Source organism: Physella acuta, unplaced genomic scaffold, assembly GCF_028476545.2.
Source record: "Physella acuta isolate Inbredline_101_S28 unplaced genomic scaffold, ASM2847654v3 ptg000759l, whole genome shotgun sequence".
Lineage (NCBI taxonomy): Eukaryota > Metazoa > Mollusca > Gastropoda > Physidae > Physella > Physella acuta.
This window is the reverse complement of record NW_026732277.1, coordinates 224,187-242,528: the sequence shown is the minus strand read 5'-3', so window position 1 is coordinate 242,528 and position 18,342 is coordinate 224,187. Positions and strand designations below refer to the sequence as shown.

The 18,342-nt window shown below is 34.8% G+C and overlaps 1 protein-coding gene across 1 annotated transcript; it reads left to right on the top strand.

Moving 5' to 3' along the window:
• Nucleotides 1-4,973: 4,973 nt before the first annotated feature.
• Nucleotides 4,974-17,997, top strand: LOC131950384 (uncharacterized). The gene is made up of 10 exons (XM_059312491.1): nucleotides 4,974-5,123; nucleotides 9,365-9,508; nucleotides 11,458-11,638; nucleotides 12,306-12,400; nucleotides 12,894-13,012; nucleotides 13,194-13,356; nucleotides 13,460-13,623; nucleotides 14,922-15,060; nucleotides 17,533-17,793; nucleotides 17,966-17,997. The coding sequence occupies exons 1-10, from the start codon at nucleotides 5,075-5,077 to the stop codon at nucleotides 17,995-17,997; spliced, it is 1,347 nt and encodes a 448-aa protein (XP_059168474.1). The 5' UTR covers nucleotides 4,974-5,074.
• The last annotated feature ends 345 nt before the right edge of the window (nucleotides 17,998-18,342 follow it).

Below are 18,342 nucleotides of genomic sequence, written 5' to 3'. Positions count from 1 at the left end.
ATATATATATATATAAATATATATATATTATAATATATAAATATTAATAATAATATATATATAATATATATATATATATATATATAGATATATATATATATATATATATATATATATATATATATATATATATATATATATATATATATATTTATATATTATTATATATATATATATATATATATTATATATATATATATATATATATATATATATATATAATCATAATCCAATGGTTTTTAGTGAAATGTCCGCACTGCTGCAGGGACTTAAGAATCTTCTTGTGTCCCGGTGAATATAATGTACAAAAATGAAGATAGCTCCACTACCTCGACCAGAGACATGTTTGAAGTTTCAATTGGATAAGAAAAATGTTATTCATTAGACCTATATGTTGGTGGCGCCGTGGCATAAAGATTTATGAAATGTAATACTGTTGATTGCGAGTATCAACAAACTTTATTGTGCTAGCTATTCCCTATTCAATCTACAGTTAACCATTACTCAAAACACCATATGTGTTAAACAATCGATGCCCGCTTCTAACACGAATTGTGAACTGTATTGTTGTGTTTTAGAGTTGAGGTGTTTAATCAAAGTGAAAAGGAGAGTGGCAGCTTTAAATAAACCGGGAGTGATCTCCCCTAAACTTTCTCGAATTTTCTAATATGAAATAACAGGGGATGACAACTCGATATATAGATATGATTTGTTATCCATTTTAAATACTTAAACTTTTTAAAATAGAATAAAATCTCGTAGAAAAAAAAGAATTGCACACCAAGTGAAAGTCAAATGACATGTGAATAATAGTGCGGAATATTATTAGTACTTTATAAATTCACATGCGTTTTTTGAGAAATTTGTGAATAGCGAAATTTACTACTTCCGGTCAACGGAAATTATTCAAAATTTGACAGAAGGAAGAAAAATTAAAATCGTTTACTTACGTGTGAAACTACATTTATCAAACTGAAATAGTACTCAAGTTATACTGTTTGAAAAATTCAAAGTAAAAAAAGTTCCAATTCCGGTTATCAGAAATCGCTCAAAAGTTGAAAAATATATCGTGAACTGATTTTTCAAATATTCTGTATCCAACAACATTATAATCAACATATTAGCATTGTTTTACCTTTATTTAAAGAATAACTACAAATTGAAACACAACAAGTGACTTCGATTATCATGGTTATAAAATTGTGCTCATCAATTATTTTTTGTCCTGGTTTTTTGTGCAGTGTATTACAAACGATTTTTCAGCTTGATTAAATATGACTGAATAAAGTGAGTTTTAAACAATGCGTCGGGCATTGGCAACGAAAGTATTTAGACGACACTGAACACTAGCCTAGAGTGGTCCTATAGTAGACCTTATATTGGTTCTATTGAGCATGCCGGTAGACAAAAGACGTCCTATGACTGGTCATATTCCGTATACCGTAGACCTAAAACTGGTCTATTTATGTACACCTGAGACTGATCGTATTCCTCATGCCGTAAACCTAACACTGGTCGTATTTCATATGGCATAGACTTAAGGTTGGTTCTATACCGTATACTGAACACCAAAAGCAGGTCCTATTCCTTATACCGTAAATCCGTAGACTAATGACTGGTCCATACCCCGTATTCCGTTGATCTAAGACTGGTCGCATTCCGTAAACTGTAGATCTAAGCCTTGTCCAATTCCGTTGCCGAGGCATTATTTTAGGTTGGTTTCATCAAAACATTACCAATCCTATTTTCTTAGACGTGTCACCTTGTTCAGAGGCGTAGCGACCCTTCCGGCGCCCGAGGACAACCTTTCGATTTGCACCTCCCTTTCAAGATTTACGATTTGCCCCCCCCCCCCCCTCTCTCAAACTGTCGATTTGCAACCCCCCCTCAATTTTTTTTATTTGCATCCCCCTCAATCTTTCAATTTATTTTTTCCAACCCATTTTTGGCGCCCCCCTAAGGTCGGCGCCTGGGGACATATGTCACACAGCCCCCCCCCCCCCCCTCGCTACGCCTCTGCCTTGTTTTCTAAAACAGAGTTATTTATACGTGAAAAAAAAACCTGCACTATATTTCTTAGATCTTATTTTCCGGGGCAAGGTTTTACCCACACTACCGACCAGCACTCCCCATACACGCACTCATGCACACATACACACATGCATAAATACACACTCAAACGCATATACACATACAAACAACACACACACCCTTACACCCATACATACTTATACGCACATTAACGCATGCACACATTAAGACACTTATTTAAGCTTGTCTAAAATAACTTCTTGTAGCGTAACTTCGCTTGGTTGATTTATCTCTATAGCCATATTGACTTATCTCTATAACCCATCGAAATCGCTACTCCTGACGTTCGTGGTTTGTTTTGTCTAAGTGTAGTATTTGTATAGCGGTTAAAAGAATCATTCACTCGTCAAACGCTATGTTTGATAAGGCTTGTTGTAACCAGTTATGTGAGCTTTATACATATAAATGTTGTCTTTATCTAATCTAATTCCCACAAATGCCAAGCTTAATAACGTAACCAGTTACACTTCCTTATACAATCAGCTCATATTCTCTAGAAAAAAACCACAAATATTATCTTAACAATCAACACATATTCTCTAAACAAACCACAAATATTCTCTAGACAAACCACACATATTCTCTAAACAAGCCACAAATATTCTCTAGACAAACAACACATATTCCCTTATCAATCCACACTGGAGGCAAATACAGATTTTCGGGTTAGGGGGTGCGGCAAGTGGTAATAAAAGACGTCATATATATATATATATATATATATATATATATATATAAATAAATATATATATATATATATATATATATATATATATATATATATATATATATATATATATATACCAAACTGAAAGTTCGCCTCCGATTTCGAGTAATACTAGTATTTTGCTGCTGAAGTGCCAAGACTACAGGAATGTTATCGTTTCATCTCGTTAAACAGTTATTATCATGAACTGCGTTTTGTCAATAGACCGTAACTGTTTTACATGTGTGCATGCTTCGATAGTTACATCAACGCTTCGGTGAATGTAGCTTGTGTTATAATAAGTTTTTTGTCATGTCCCCTCAACTGTCATACAATTGAGCTAGTTTATAAATAACTTACAGATCCTGTGGGAAGATTAAGCAATGTGTTATTACCACACCCTACGAAACCATTATTGCTGAAAATATAAATTTTTGAAAATAAAAATCACAAATGTTTTGTTCTCGTAAAACAATATCTTTTTAGGCAGATGTTTTTTTAAATCGCTTAGCTTGGCTGCTAGGTGGGGGGGGGGGGGGGGGGGACAAAACAAGCCGTTACACAAGCCATGTATTGTTGATAGGGATTGGGTGTGTTGTTTAAACTGGTATCTAATGCAAACAACGTATTTAAAATTTAGAATTGGTATTCGATGAAGAGTGAACAGTAATATCCATTGTTGTTGTGGGTTCGTTTGATACAAGAACACGAGTAATAGTAGTAACTTTAAACTTTAAACTTTATTTACACTTTACACTATCCACCATGAAATGATAAATTCATAGTAGAAGAAAAACAGCTGGTACAAGTGCAATCAAGAATCAAAGTAATGTGGTGACATCCTACTACACATTCACAAGCAAGCACATGACGAGTCGCTCACACTTACTTCCGTTGGCCAGGTACTCTACATTATCGCAACTTCATGTCAATTACAATATACATAATAATTCAGTCTGTTACAGTGATACTAGGTGACGTAATCAAACAGGTGTCAACGTGTAGAATGTACATAATAGAATAATATTGCTAGACTCTGCTAACCACATACGTAACATCTCTTTCCAACCTACATATGTGTAACACACGCTCAAATAACAAAAAATTAGGAGGTGTATATAAATATAAATATAAATATAAAGACCTACACATTGAATTCTTTTCACGTGTTCATCTACTATTGCGCCCACATTATCTTAGATGAATGACACACTGTGTTCTAATCTTCAACACGGATTGATGAGCTGACATTTTATTAGTAGCTAGAGTTCAGATTACTTGAAATGTAACTCTTTTTTCAGGCAGCTTAATGAATTTTTAAATCAACTCGATAGCTACTCACAGATTAAATTACGGAGCCATGTAAATTGTTTAAAAATAGAAAATGTGTTAGGCATGTGCTTGTAAATTTTTGTTTAAATATTAACCCAAAATCTCAAAACAGTTTTTATTAACTTTTAAAACTATGAAAAAAAATGTGGAAACAGATATCTGCAAAATCAATAGATTGCTCTATGGAAAAGGTGATGGTTCTTCAAAAGATCGACACAATATTACAAACATCTATGGATCGATTTTAATTTTTTTCCTAGAGATTTTGTAAACAGTACCAATGACTAATTCTTGTTTATGCCGCTGATTCATGTATACGAACCTTTTACTTCAAATACTGACACATTAAAAAAAAAGAATTATAAAATATGTTTGAAAATTAAAATAAAATTTAATGTCCCTTTTTTGTTTACAATTAATTTAGTATCATTAAGTATACCCGAAAAGTTATCCAGAGTTTCTTCCAGGCAAAGCCCCCCCCCCCCACCGAATGAAATGAAATTTATATAAATTATATAGAAAATATATACTTTTAACAGTGTCCGCCCCCCCCCCCCCACCCAAAAATTTCAATTACCCCCCCCCCCCCCCCCCCGGAGAAAAAAAGTCTGGAAGAAACACTGAGCTTATCGATCAGATCAATTTTTTAAAGCAGCTTGCGCTTGCTTGAGGCGTGGGGTACACTAGGAAAGAAATCGACTCCACCGTTTCAATGGAAACAAGGGCAACCAATAGAAATCGTCGCTAAGTGAACACCCAACAACCACCTGCGCAACACACATGCGCTTGGACATTGCGCATGGCACACCTTAGAAATGTATATAAACGCTTCACCTTAATGTTCGTAGAGTAGGGCAACCGGGAATTGTATATCATAAACTCCCAATTAACAGCCGTTTATCAAAGCAGGTTGAAAAAGGAACATTGCCTATACTGTGTTTCAGAATGAAGCGGCACGCTCTTCTTTGGTTTTCACTTGTATTTTGCGGAATAGGTAAGTACAAAAAATACATTAAATAAACTATAATGCATGTGCTTTATTAATATACTAGTTTAACGCTCTTATTTTAATATTATGTTAACTGTACCAATTTAATTTCTGTTTCTAATATTTTTAACATTACCACACTTTTCGTACTTAAAATTGTGTATACGAGCCGGCCCGCGGCATAACATACGCCGCTATTTAGTTGTTGTTTTTTCTACTTTTCAGTAATTCATAATTTGTGAATTCGACAGTACCAACGCTGACACTGAAAATATTTCTTTAAAACACTATAAGTAGCTCGTTAAGGACCATAACCCACCTCCTTCCTCCCCCCCCCCCCCCAACGTTTAAAAGCGTTTCAAACTAAATTATCTGCCCCTAATAGCCGTCACTAAACCCGACTCCACGAAGGTAAACGGTGGTTAAATCTTATCCCTAGATCTTTATATATGAAATTTTACTTATCTATAAGAAACAGTAACCAAATTATAGACTTTTGAAATACTGAAAGTAGAATAAATTCCACTTCCGGTTATAGGATATTGCTAAAAAATTGATACATAACTACACATTTGATGTAATACTAATATATGAAATTCCATCAACCTAACTTTAACGGTATTCTAATTATCGAGTTCTCTGACACACATACATACAGACAGAATTGCAAAGCCTAGTGTTCCCGACTCGATCACACGGAAAATGACGAAATTTTGATACATCGGGATTTAGAATTTTTGTCTGAATAAAATAAAAAATTAGTCCCCTATATTCCGTATATGCTGAAGAACTGAGGTGTAAAACTGTGAAAATTTAAAGTGATTTTTGTGCACAATTAAAATACTTACCCTATAGGCCTACTATGTATACAGGAAAGTAAAAACATTTTTGGATCCTTCATTAATTAAAAACGTGTTTATTTTAGTTTTAGATCTACCTCAACAAAAACGTCAGCTCTGTTTCGTTAAAAGGTAAATGTAGCTATTTTAAAAACATCTTTAAGCAAGATTTCGTAGAAAAAAGGCCAGAAACTATGATTAAATAACAGGTTGAACCGGTTGTGTTCAGACAAGGTGCGGCCTTTTGACCTAGTTTGTTTGAAATAAAAATGCGCGCTTTTATACGGACAGCCAGATTCCAACAGTAGTCATATGCCTGCAAGTGTAATAACATTTTTTTAAAATCGCTTTTGTGTACCAACATGTTTTTTTTTGTGTATGTAGTACATATTATATAAAAGATGCTCTTTCGAACCTGAGGTCCATTGGGTAGATAAAGTAAAGTTCAGCACTTTGAATGCCTCAACCCGTGAACAGATAGTTTGGTCAACACGATGTACAGCTGTCTTTACTTTCTCAAACGTAAACGTCAGTGGATAAGCAGGGGGGGGGGGAGTCTATGAGCTACGGCTAAGGACACGAATTCTAGACTCTTAAGTTAGCAGTCACACACCCAAACTTTCTGCCAAGCAATTCAAGAAGCTCTCGACTTCTTACTAAAATTTAAATTCAATCCCAGACTATAAGAATCAAGTGCGAATAAAAGATCATATATACATAAATAAATAAAAAAATAAAAAAATAAAAAAATAAAAAAATAAATAAATAAATATATATATATATATATATATATATATATATATATATATATATATATATATATATATATATATATATATATATATATATATATATATATATATATATATATATATATATATATATATACTAGCGTACCCGAGCTCATAGGATAACCCAGAGTGTCAAATATCATCCTGTTAACAATGATGCAGATTGCGTCATTCGCTAAAGTGACTCAAATGAACAGGATTTTTTCTTTAGCACGTAAAAAAATTATTTGACGTGTTTTAAACATCAGTGTGACTGATGCATTATGTTAGCGTTATTAATTGTTTATTATTAGATGCTCGATCTCAATTTCTGATTGGATTGTCTAAAAATAGATACTAATTGCATCATTCGCATAGGGACTAAAAAATTGGAATTTTTTTTTACGACCAAAAAAAAATCCCAGTTAATAATCTAACCTTTTTTTAATTTTTCTGATTATAAAAATAAAATGTATTACATGGCCCTCAGCGGTCTATGTGAGCCTATGGGTGGCCTAAACTGAAGTTTTCTTTGCAACCAAATCGCATCCTACCAGGGCGCCGGCGGACACGTCTTAGTGAGTGTTTGTAACGCCCCATCCTATCACACTTTCTATGACACTGTTTAGCCCAAACGAATTCGCCATAGCGTTCACGGGAAAAACCAGGGCGCCAAATCGCATCCTGCCGGAGGGGCCGCCCATGCAAAATTAAATCCCCCCTTCCACCACCACACACCCACCCCACCCCCTAGAAACCATCTTGGGAGTATTCATAAACTCCCTTAAATGTTTTATGGCATCCGGATAAACTGCGTCGAAAAGCAATCGTTTTATTTTTATATACCGTATATAGAGAAGAAAAAAATCGCCACCCCTGCAAATTTTAAAAAAAATTTTACGCAGAAACCTCCCAATGAATATTCTCAACATCTTCCCGAAATTTTACGGCGATCGTCTGAACGGTGTCACTGCAATTCACATATTATTTTTATATACTATAATTAAAATTATTTATTTTTACCGAACCCTTTCCCAGAGTAATCTAATGAACTCACAAAAGTTTGATGGCGTTCGGATGAATGGCGTCAAACCAAAGTCGACTTGCTTTTCTATATACCATATATAGAGAGAAACAAATTGTGCACTGCCAGGACACCACCCCTACGAATTTAAAAATGTTCTTAACATTTTCCCAAAGTTTGATGGCGATGTGATGAGAGGTGACGTAATGCATAAAAGACAGATACACAGACATACATTGCTTTATATATATATATATATATATATATATATATATATATATATATATATACAGAGAGAGAGGAGAGAGCTAATAATGCCACTGACATTGTAAATACTGTTCATGCAAGATATATAATAAAGTATTACAAATTAGTGAACCCGGAATCAGGAGATACCCGTGTAACTGGGTTAACAAGTGGGCGTATAGCCTTCTGCAAATACCTGGTATCGTTTAGTCGCTCCATCTGGCGAAGATTCTTTTGAAATTTTAAAAGCGTTTTTACAAAATGTTGTCATTCAATTTTTGAAAGCTACTGGGTTACATGACCTTTATTAGAGCATAAACATTAATAAAAATGTCACATCTTCCCATTCCCCTTCTGCCTAAGTAAATTAAAATAATTTACATCATTCAGCTACATCGCATGAACTTGTAGTGCGTGTATATTCAATTACACAATCCATACATTCGTAAAAATAATAAATCGTGTATTTTCACGTCACTGTAGTTAGATAAATCGAAAATAAATAGTAATGATCCCAAATACGACCGAAATCATACAATAGCATATATCAAAACATAAAAATGAACAGCATTCTTGTTTTAATCGTATGTAAACAGTCAAGATGATTCAGTTTTAACATCTTTATTTTTTTTCATTACTATATGTGGAACAAAATAAAGCGCCATTGGACCCGCCTCTATCTATAACCCCTCCCGTTAAAATGTTAGTCGTCTCATTTAACCGAACCTACATTGATATCTATGTTGCTTTTAGCTGTCTTTTTTTTTACCTGTTCTTGTCAGTGCCTTTTAAGCCTATGTATCTGCTCTCATTCTTATCACATGGAACAAGATCACTATTTTCCATGTTTGATAACTACTATTAGTGATTGAATGGGCTGTTTATATTTTAACTACACGTTTTAGAGTGTATTTAACCAGATGATTTTCACTATTAGGCGAAAGCACTTGTTTATGAAGGTCTCTATCTTCGCTGTACTTGCTTTGGATACTCTCCCAGTCTCTGCCCCATATAACTAAACTGAATTGAAATTTGAGTTGAATATCCAAATTTTTGTTGAGGTGGATGTGGCAGAACTTATCCAATTGGGTCGCAGAACTGTGAAAGCGCAGCGGGCTATATTAATTCTAGAACGCATGTCCTCCTCTCCCACCCCCCCCCCCCTTCCCCGATTTGCTGATCTTGCTGCCAAAGAAAAGTGTTAATGGAAAATTAAAATGATTTTATTTTATTTTACATTTGTGTATTTTTAATTTTTATCGTCTTATTGGCTACGGTGCTATTAGTAAGTAATTTGATGTGTGAATTATTTTTAGTATGAAACATTTGCATCCACTCGTGAAGTAAAGTATTTATAACTATTCTTAGCCTTCAAGCCCTATGTGTACTGTGGCCCCTGCAGCGGTATTGGTGATTGTGTGGCAACTGATTCTACATCAGCTACTTGTGACGCTACAACCAAGCAATGTACTTGTAACGCTGGCTTTGAGCCAATTAGAACTGGATGTGGCGGTAACTAGAACACATTTCCCACAAATAATTTTTAGTCAATGCTTATAGAGTCGTCTCACTGTGTGATGTCTATCTTGTTGTATAGCTAACAATATACGTATGTTCGTTTGTGGGTTTGTGACCAATTTTGTAATTTATTATTGACCTACTGCTAAAAAAATAGATTTTGTTCAAACTGTCCACATAAGCTCGTTTTGAAGACAGAGCAAATAAAATTCAATTTTAAGTTAGTCATTAAAGTTTGGTCACTGATGTTTGGTTTCATTTATTTCAGTCAATTTCTCAAGATAAAAAATTTAAAACAAATGTGCTTTCTTTAGTAGCAGCATTGGTCACTCTTTAATCACTAGGCGACTAATACTCCGAATGACTAATAACTAGTTTTTACTTTCTCGTATAGAGAAAGTCTTGTAATCGTGCAAAAAAAAGAAATCGAGATTTTTACAAATCTCGACGTTTTACACCCCACTGATACGGAAAAACATAATTTTGCAATCTTGTCCGTATGTCTGTGTGTCTGTGTGCAAATCTGTCTGTGTGTAAACACGATAACTTGAGTACTGTTAAAGCTACTTTGATGAAATTTCATATATGAGTATTTTATCAAAATTGTAGATTCTGATCAACTTTTGAGCGATTTCCGATAACCGGAAGTGGTACTTTTTCTACTTTGAATTTTTTAAAAGCCTTTAACTTAAGTACTATTTCAGATAGCTAAATGAAATTTCACATGTAAGTAAAAGATCCACTTCTCTTCTCTACCTTCTGTCAAATTTTGAGTAATTTCCGTTGACCGGAAGTACTAATTTACGCAATTTTCGATTTCTCAAAAAACGCATGTAAATTTATAAAGTACTAATAATATTGCGCATTATTATGCACATTTTGTTTTGGCGTTCGCTTGGTGCGCAATTCTTTTTTTCTATGAGATTCTATTCTATTTTTAAAAGTTTAAGTAAACAAAAATCATGTCTATATTTCAAGTTTTATAAGAATATTCGAGAAAGTTTAGGGGAGATCACTCCCGGTTTATTTTTAATTGCTTTGCTTTTCAAGGCTATTTGTAATACCTTTATTTTGTATTATTTTTATTGTTGGATGGTATTTCCTCCATCTCAATTAATTACTTCGTGTCAACAAGTCATGCGTCACATGGCCCGTTCAAAATGATCTCAACTTTGTGAATGTTTCCATCTAAACACAACCTACCGGGAAGCAGTCGTTGTATTTGGGAATTTTCTCTTCCAGATGAGTTGCTCTAGCGCCTCATATGTCATCGGGTTTGAGCTCGGGACTTCTCAGTTTAGCAGCCATAAGCTTTTCCAACCCGAGCATGTTGACAGTTTATGCTTTTATTTAAAGAGAATTAACTGCAAAATAACTGAAACTGTTATAAAACTAAAAATGAATGCATTCCCTTGCGTTGTTTGAAAAAAAAAGAATCTGAATCGTTGTTACGAAATGGGTTATCTAGTTTTAGTTTATAATTTTGCTTTTTATTAATAAATCTAAAAAAAATTGTAATTCTGTGTTTTCTTTTCTTAATGTAACAATGTTTTGACATCTACTTGCTTATAGACAACACAATATCAAATAAACAAAATGTGAATCGTGACAAAAATGTTAATATAAAAGGTTCATCTAATTATAAAACATTTTTGTAAGATCATAAAACGTTAAACAAATCAATGCAGGCGTGTCTGTCTATGCGAGAGTAATTATTTTAGCCTGGATGTGCAAGTGTATACGATTGCGTGTGAGAGAGCGAGAGATAGATAGATTGAGAGTTATAGTGTGCGTATGTGAGCGTATGTGTGTATGTGTGTGTATAATTGTATTAAACATTCTGAGATTCGCGCGCTTTAGTAAACTCACTAAAAATACGCTTAATTCTCTTCGACTTACACACATTTTATTCACATGTTCTCTGTTGTTTCTTTTCGCTACAGTAAAACTAACAAAGCCGACAGTCAACATCGAGGGAGAGAGAGGTCCATATCTATTCACTGGCACCACGGGAAATTTGTCCTGTTCCACAACTCCTGGTGCAGTCTCTTACAATTGGTACCAGGGCGATGCAAAAGTCGGAAGTTCGCAAACACTTACAATCAGTGCTGCAGGAGCCTATACGTACAAGCCATTTGTTATATTTTAGATACAAATATGTCCTACGATAACCGTTCTTCCTTTATTTAAAAATCAGATAGTTAGACTCTAAATTATTTGATAGCAAAACGACACCGTAGATATACGCTACACTATCAAAAACACGATAATAATCATTTAACGAGTAACAGAGTTGGATCACTTAAAACATTCGTGAACAAAAAAATGGGTTTTTAACGTAACTAAAATAATTTTACAACTGCTTAGTTGGTACATTTTATTTTAAATGTGTACACTACGCCTCTTTTAAAAAATGAAGAAAGAAAGCTTCTCTACACAACAATACTTGAAAAGAAAATGTGTCCGATTTATGGTTCAATCAAAGTGCAACTCGAAGGAGTCTTACTGGTAACTGCCCGTTCCCCTTTATGTCTAAAGTCTAAACAATACTGTTTTTCTAGCTATACTATAGATGTAGAAAATTAAATCATGAAGAAAATCATATACAGGTATACGTGTTTACTCTGTCTAACATAATTTCGACACAAAAAAAACAACGCTAAACACATGCTTTTTACTTGATTTACCACGCTTGGGTCTGATTTGGCTGATAGTTATTTGCTTTGGATATTTGAATGTGTTTGATTAAATGCTTATCTTATGTGTAATTTTTTTCCTGGCACTCAAACAGATGTCAAGCTATTTCAGACACAACAAGCTTAAACTCCGACGTTAGTGACCCTGTCAACGTCGCAGTAATTGGAGGAGGAACATCGGATACAGCTTGTGAGAATTTGCAATTTGAACAGTTTATGTAAATAGTTCTTTTAGAAAACAGTTACTAGTATACCACTGCTTTCTGAAACTACACAAATGATGAATCAATTCATGTATAACAGAGCATTCTGTAAAGATAGATATTGAGGCTTATTCGGTTAATACTTTAATGATGTTGTGTGTTTGTGTTTAAAATTAAAACATGTTCCTATCTTTGACATAGTTTATTATGCCAAAAGTATTGGTAGTTTTGAAACAAAAGTTTTACTTCCTACCTTAATGTTTTTAAAAAAAATAATATATGATAACACTTTTCCTGTAATATAGTATATTATTAATTTCTAAACTAAAGATAGTAGTAAAAGCGTTTGCTTTATAATAAACAATAGTAATCATAAACATTTATTTTTAAATTCACTCATGTCCAATCTACCCTCATTTTAAAAAAAATAATAATAATTTCAACACTCATTATTAAATTTTACTCCGAATCATTATTTAGATCAAGGTACACTCAGTCTTGGTTTCACACCCAGTGGCAGTAGTATATTCACGGGAAATTACGTCACACTCTTTTGTATGGGTGTACCAATGGGTTACACAGGCTCAGTCATTATTCGGGTACACTGAGATTTTAAATAAAATAGTGTTATATATATATATATATATATATATATATATATATATATATATATATATATATATATATATATATATATATATATATATCTGACATGTAAAGAAATCGACGTAACCACGTAATCACAATTTGTACATATTTTTTTTATCTGAATTTATTTAGACCGCAGCTGGTGGTGGTTTAACCAACAGCGATAAATCATCTTTGTCGGTAGAATTTCCAATTTCTGTACGTTTTAGTGGAATCTACTGCACCTTGGAAACTACCAATAAAGTCACCTTCGCAAATTCACCAAACAACAATAGTCTACCCATACCAAATAACGGTATTTATAATTTTAATATTGTATCATACGCTTTAGGACAAACACTGTTTAATATGTTATATTATTGTGTATGTATTTGATAAGATTTATTTTGTTTCAATAGCCATCGTACTTAGTTCAGCAACTTTAAGTGCGAAAGATTCAAATGGTGACATAGCTACAGCAACCACCTACAATGTAGGAGCAGTCGGGCCAACACTAACCTGTACGACCGATCCAGTACCAGAGTTTCTGGACTCCTCAAAACCAATACAATATGAATTCAAGGTCTGTCTGTCCGTCTGTCTGTCTGTCTGTCTGTCTGTCTGTCTGTCTGCCTGCCTGCCTGCCTGCCTGCCTGCCTGCCTGTCTGTCTGTCTGTCTGTCTGTCTGTCTGTCTGTCTGTCTGTCTGTCTGTCTGTCTGTCTGTCTGTCTGTCTGTCTGTCTGTCTGTCTGTCTGTCTGTCTGTCTGTCTGTCTGTCTGTCTGTCTGTCTGTCTGTCTGTCTGTCTGTCTGTCTGTCTGTCTGTCTGTCTGTCTGTCTGTCTGTCTGTCTGTCTGTCTGTCTGTCTGTCTGTCTGTCTGTCTGTCTGTCTGTCTGTCTGTCTGTCTGTCTGTCTGTCTGTCTGTCTGTCTGTCTGTCTGTCTGTCTGTCTGTCTGTCTGTCTGTCTGTCTGTCTGTCTGTCTGTCTGTCTGTCTGTCTGTCTGTCTGTCTGTCTGTCTGTCTGTCTGTCTGTCTGTCTGTCTGTCTGTCTGTCTGTCTGTCTGTCTGTCTGTCTGTCTGTCTGTCTGTCTGTCTGTCTGCCTGCCTGCCTGCCTGCCTGCCTGCCTGCCTGCCTGCCTGCCTGCCTGCCTGCCTGCCTGTCTGTCTGTCTGTCTGTCTGTCTGTCTGTCTGTCTGTCTGTCTGTCTGTCTGTCTGTCTGTCTGTCTGTCTGTCTGTCTGTCTGTCTGTCTGTCTGTCTGTCTGTCTGTCTGTCTGTCTGTCTGTCTGTCTGTCTGTCTGTCTGTCTGTCTGTCTGTCTGTCTGTCTGTCTGTCTGTCTGTCTGTCTGTCTGTCTGTCTGTCTGTCTGTCTGTCTGTCTGTCTGTCTGTCTGTCTGTCTGTCTGTCTGTCTGTCTGTCTGTCTGTCTGTCTGTCTGTCTGTCTGTCTGTCTGTCTGTTATAACGCATATAATAGTGCTGAAAAGTTGATAAATGATGCCTACTAATTATAAAATAATTTTAATTACTTTTAAAATTTAATTAGGCATCCAATGTAGTCAAATATAATGCCAGATTGCATTGTCTTTACGCTTTTACCGAAGTGCTGACTTCTGGCAGTTAGAGGTACCATAAAATTAACTCGAGCGTATCTCTTTATGACGAGAGACTGGAAGAGGAAGCTTGTTAATTAAAAGCTTGTAAAGACGTGGGTCTCTTCTTAAAATATAGTAGAAGTATTTAATATATTTTTATATTTAAAGAAAATATTTTTTATAACACCTAGCTATTAAAAAGTTTTTATGCATGTCTTTTTAGTCACACTTTTTTTTCCAAAAAAATAAAACCTAAAGTACAATGCTTAAAATATGTATATTCCAAAAGGATGGATCAACTTCTAAAAATATTAGTACTTCGAACACCTACACAGTTGACACCTCTAAAGCAAGCAGTGGTTCTTACTTATGTACTGCTACTTACAACGGTATATCAAAAACCTCAGCTACTTTATCGATCGATGTCAGTAAGTTTATTTACTTTAGAGACATCTAATTAAAGACAGATCCTCATTTTGTTTTTTTTACATCACAAATGTTACTGCTTCACTACTTTTCATTATGATATCTCGTGATTTCCTGAGATGTTTCATAAATGAGACAAGCACGGTTTATAAAAAATGTAACACGAACACAAAACCACACACACACACACACATATGTACCCACACGGGATGGCGTCGCTAAATTTTTGAGCGCCAGAATGATAATTCGAAAGTTTCAAGTTCGAATCTGGTTTCATTCAGTAGAACGTCCAAGATCTGTTGGGTACCTAACTTGCGTTACTAGAAGTAAAGGCTGCTGAGTATAGTGTTTAGCACACTACTCCTTCATGCCCCAAGTGCACAGAAACAGCTAAACTATACTTCAATTTCCCCATGGACTCGAAAAGTGTACTAATCATACACATATATACACATTATATATATATATATATATATATATATATATATATATATATATATATATATATATATATATATATATATACTAGCGTACCCGTACCCGCGCTTTGCCGCGGGAATATAAGAAAGTCCGTCGAAACATATAAGAAGAGTTTCATTCATGCGTTGCCAATCCTATATTCTCAGATGCGTGACCTTGTTTTCAACAATGCCTCCGCTTGGATCATAAATATCGGGACACTGGTTTACTTACACTACCGAATGAAAACCTTGAGTGTACATTAATCACTTACCGAAATAATAAGTTTGAACACACTTCGGTGCCCGCATATGTGTCAGAGACGTAGAGCCCCCCCCCCCCCCGATTATACTTCCGCATAGGCGCAGCAAAAGGCCCCTGGCTCCTAAAACCTAAAAGGCGCCATCGTGCTCACAGGATAACCCAGAGTGCTAAATAGCATCCTGTTATCAATTATGCAGATTTCGTCCTTTGCTAAAGTGTCACAAATAAACAAGATTTTTTTTTCTTTAACACGAAAAATACTATTTAACGTGTTTTAAATATCAGTGTGAATGATGCAATATGTACTAATGATCTATTATTAGATGCTCAATCTCAATTTCTGATTGGATTGTCTAAAAATAAATGCTGAGTTGCATCATTCACAAATTGATGAAACTGTTTGGATTTTTTTAAGGACAAAAAGAAACATCCCAGTTAATAATCTATACTTGGTTTTAATTTTTCTGATTTTAAAAATAAAATGTATTACATGGTTCTCAGCGGCCCATAGGAGCCTTTTAGGCCGAAACAGAAATTTTTATTTGCAGCCGAATCGCACCCTACCAGGGCGCCGGCGGACACCCCTAGCTCAATTTAGTGAACGTTTGAAACGCCCCATCCTATACATTATCTATCACTCTGTTTAGATCAAACGTATTCGCCATAGCGCTCACGGGAAAGACCAGGGCGCCAAATCGCATCCTGCAAAATTAAATCCCCCCCCCCCCCCACCCACCAATTCTCTACCCTCTCCCACCCCAGAAACCTTCTCGGGAGTATTCATCAACTCCCTAAAGTTTTAGGGCATCCGGATAAACTGTCTCGTCTTTTATGTATATATAGATACCGTATTTAGAGAAAAATCCCACCATCCCGTTGCACCGCCCTTGCGAAATAAAAAAAAAGGTTTTGTTTTTAACAGAAACCTCACCAGAAGTTTTCTAATCCACTCCCCAAAGTTTGATGGCGATCGGATGAACGATGTCAAATCGCAATGGACTTTTATTTTTATATACCGTATATCGAGAAAAATCGCACCCTCCCGTGGCGCCGCCACCATATGTTTTTCCGATTCAGGGAGGTGTAACACGTCAAGATTTGCATAAATCTCGATTTTTGTTTTGCACGATTACACGACTTTCTCTATACTCTGTATATACGAGAAAGTAAAAATGTATCTATAAGTTATGCATCATATTTTTAGCGCAATTTCCATACGGACAATTGCGATTATTAACTCGTCATTTCTAGATGTATGGATGTGTGTCCGCAGCCTTTAAGTCGTATCTCCTCCTCAACGAAGCAATATCGAGGACTAGTTACAAAGCAAATATGTTAAGCAAGTTCCAAGGATGATTGTGGGCCAAAAAATTCCCGGAATTCCTTCCTGGATTTCCCGGAAAAGCCAAAAAACCTCGAACAAATGCAGTTTTTGCTCCATATCTCGGCAACCAGACAACTTAGCGACTTGAAACATTTACCAATCGATTCCTGCTATAATTTAGACCAATATTGCCGAAGAAAGGTTTTAAAAATATCCTTTCGTTCGGTCACAATTCTTTTTAAAAATATATTTTAAACTGAGCATCTTGTAGGCCTAGGATGATGTTTAAACTGAGCATCGTGTAGGTTTTTAGCGCAAAAAAATATCCTTTTGTTCGGTCACAAAAAATTAAAAATTGTTATGGATAACATAAGGAAATTGCGCTTAAATGGTCACTAGACTTTTTTTTTTCAAATTTTTATTTCAGGCACTAACTATCTTTCCGACCCAGTTTTAACAAAGGTTAGTACTCCTAATTTAACTATTGGATCAACCCTGGTTTTATCATGCGGTGCGACTAAAGGTGATTCTACTACGTCATACATATGGGAGATCAATGACACAAAAATTGCTGGCCAAGTTGACTGGAAGATCCAACTCTACAATTTCACGGAGGCCGACATTGGAGTGTACAAGTGTCGGGCTGTGAAGAACCGGTACACGACGGATATTTCGTCTTTTCATGCTAGTAAGTTTTGTTATTATACCGTAAGTTTTTATTCAGATCGAATAATGGGGTCTGATTTATTAACTTTTGAAATAAATAGTTAATTCTCCCTTTACACAAGTAAGTAGGCATACGTGCGTATATTGTCATATCATAATTTGAGTGCTAGTTTGTTTTATTTTCATGATTAAAGCTAAGATTAAATCCCTGTATACAATGAGTTAAAATGTTTAGTTACTATTCGTTTATTTAAATAAATAATTGAAGAAAATTTAATTTCAATAACAACACGATTTCAGTTTTAAATTGCAATTTTAATTAAAACACTATAATTATATCATATTGACATAGAAGCATTGTAAATGTTAACTTTTACAATTTTATTTCATTTCCTATTTAGTTGTCAAAAGTTTGAAATTTCATAAATTCTAAAAAAACACAACAGTTTATTTCTAAACGTATACCATAGTGCCGGCAAGTTTTGCTGTTTCAATTATACGTTTAAAATACATTTTTAAATTATGATTTAATTTTCTATTAGTGTAGTAAAACACTTATGTCCCTTGTTAC

What these genes read in the sequence shown, in the direction of transcription:
- LOC131950384 (XM_059312491.1), top strand. Translation starts at nt 5,075, where the DNA reads ATGAAGCGGCACGCTCTTCTTTGGTTTTCACTTGTATTTTGCGGAATA. An exon ending in ACTTGTATTTTGCGGAATAG is followed by an intron (nt 5,124 to 9,364) that starts GTAAGTACAAAA and finishes AACTATTCTTAG; the next exon opens with CCTTCAAGCCCTATGTGTAC. An exon ending in AGTGCTGCAGGAGCCTATAC is followed by an intron (nt 11,639 to 12,305) that starts GTACAAGCCATT and finishes GCACTCAAACAG; the next exon opens with ATGTCAAGCTATTTCAGACA.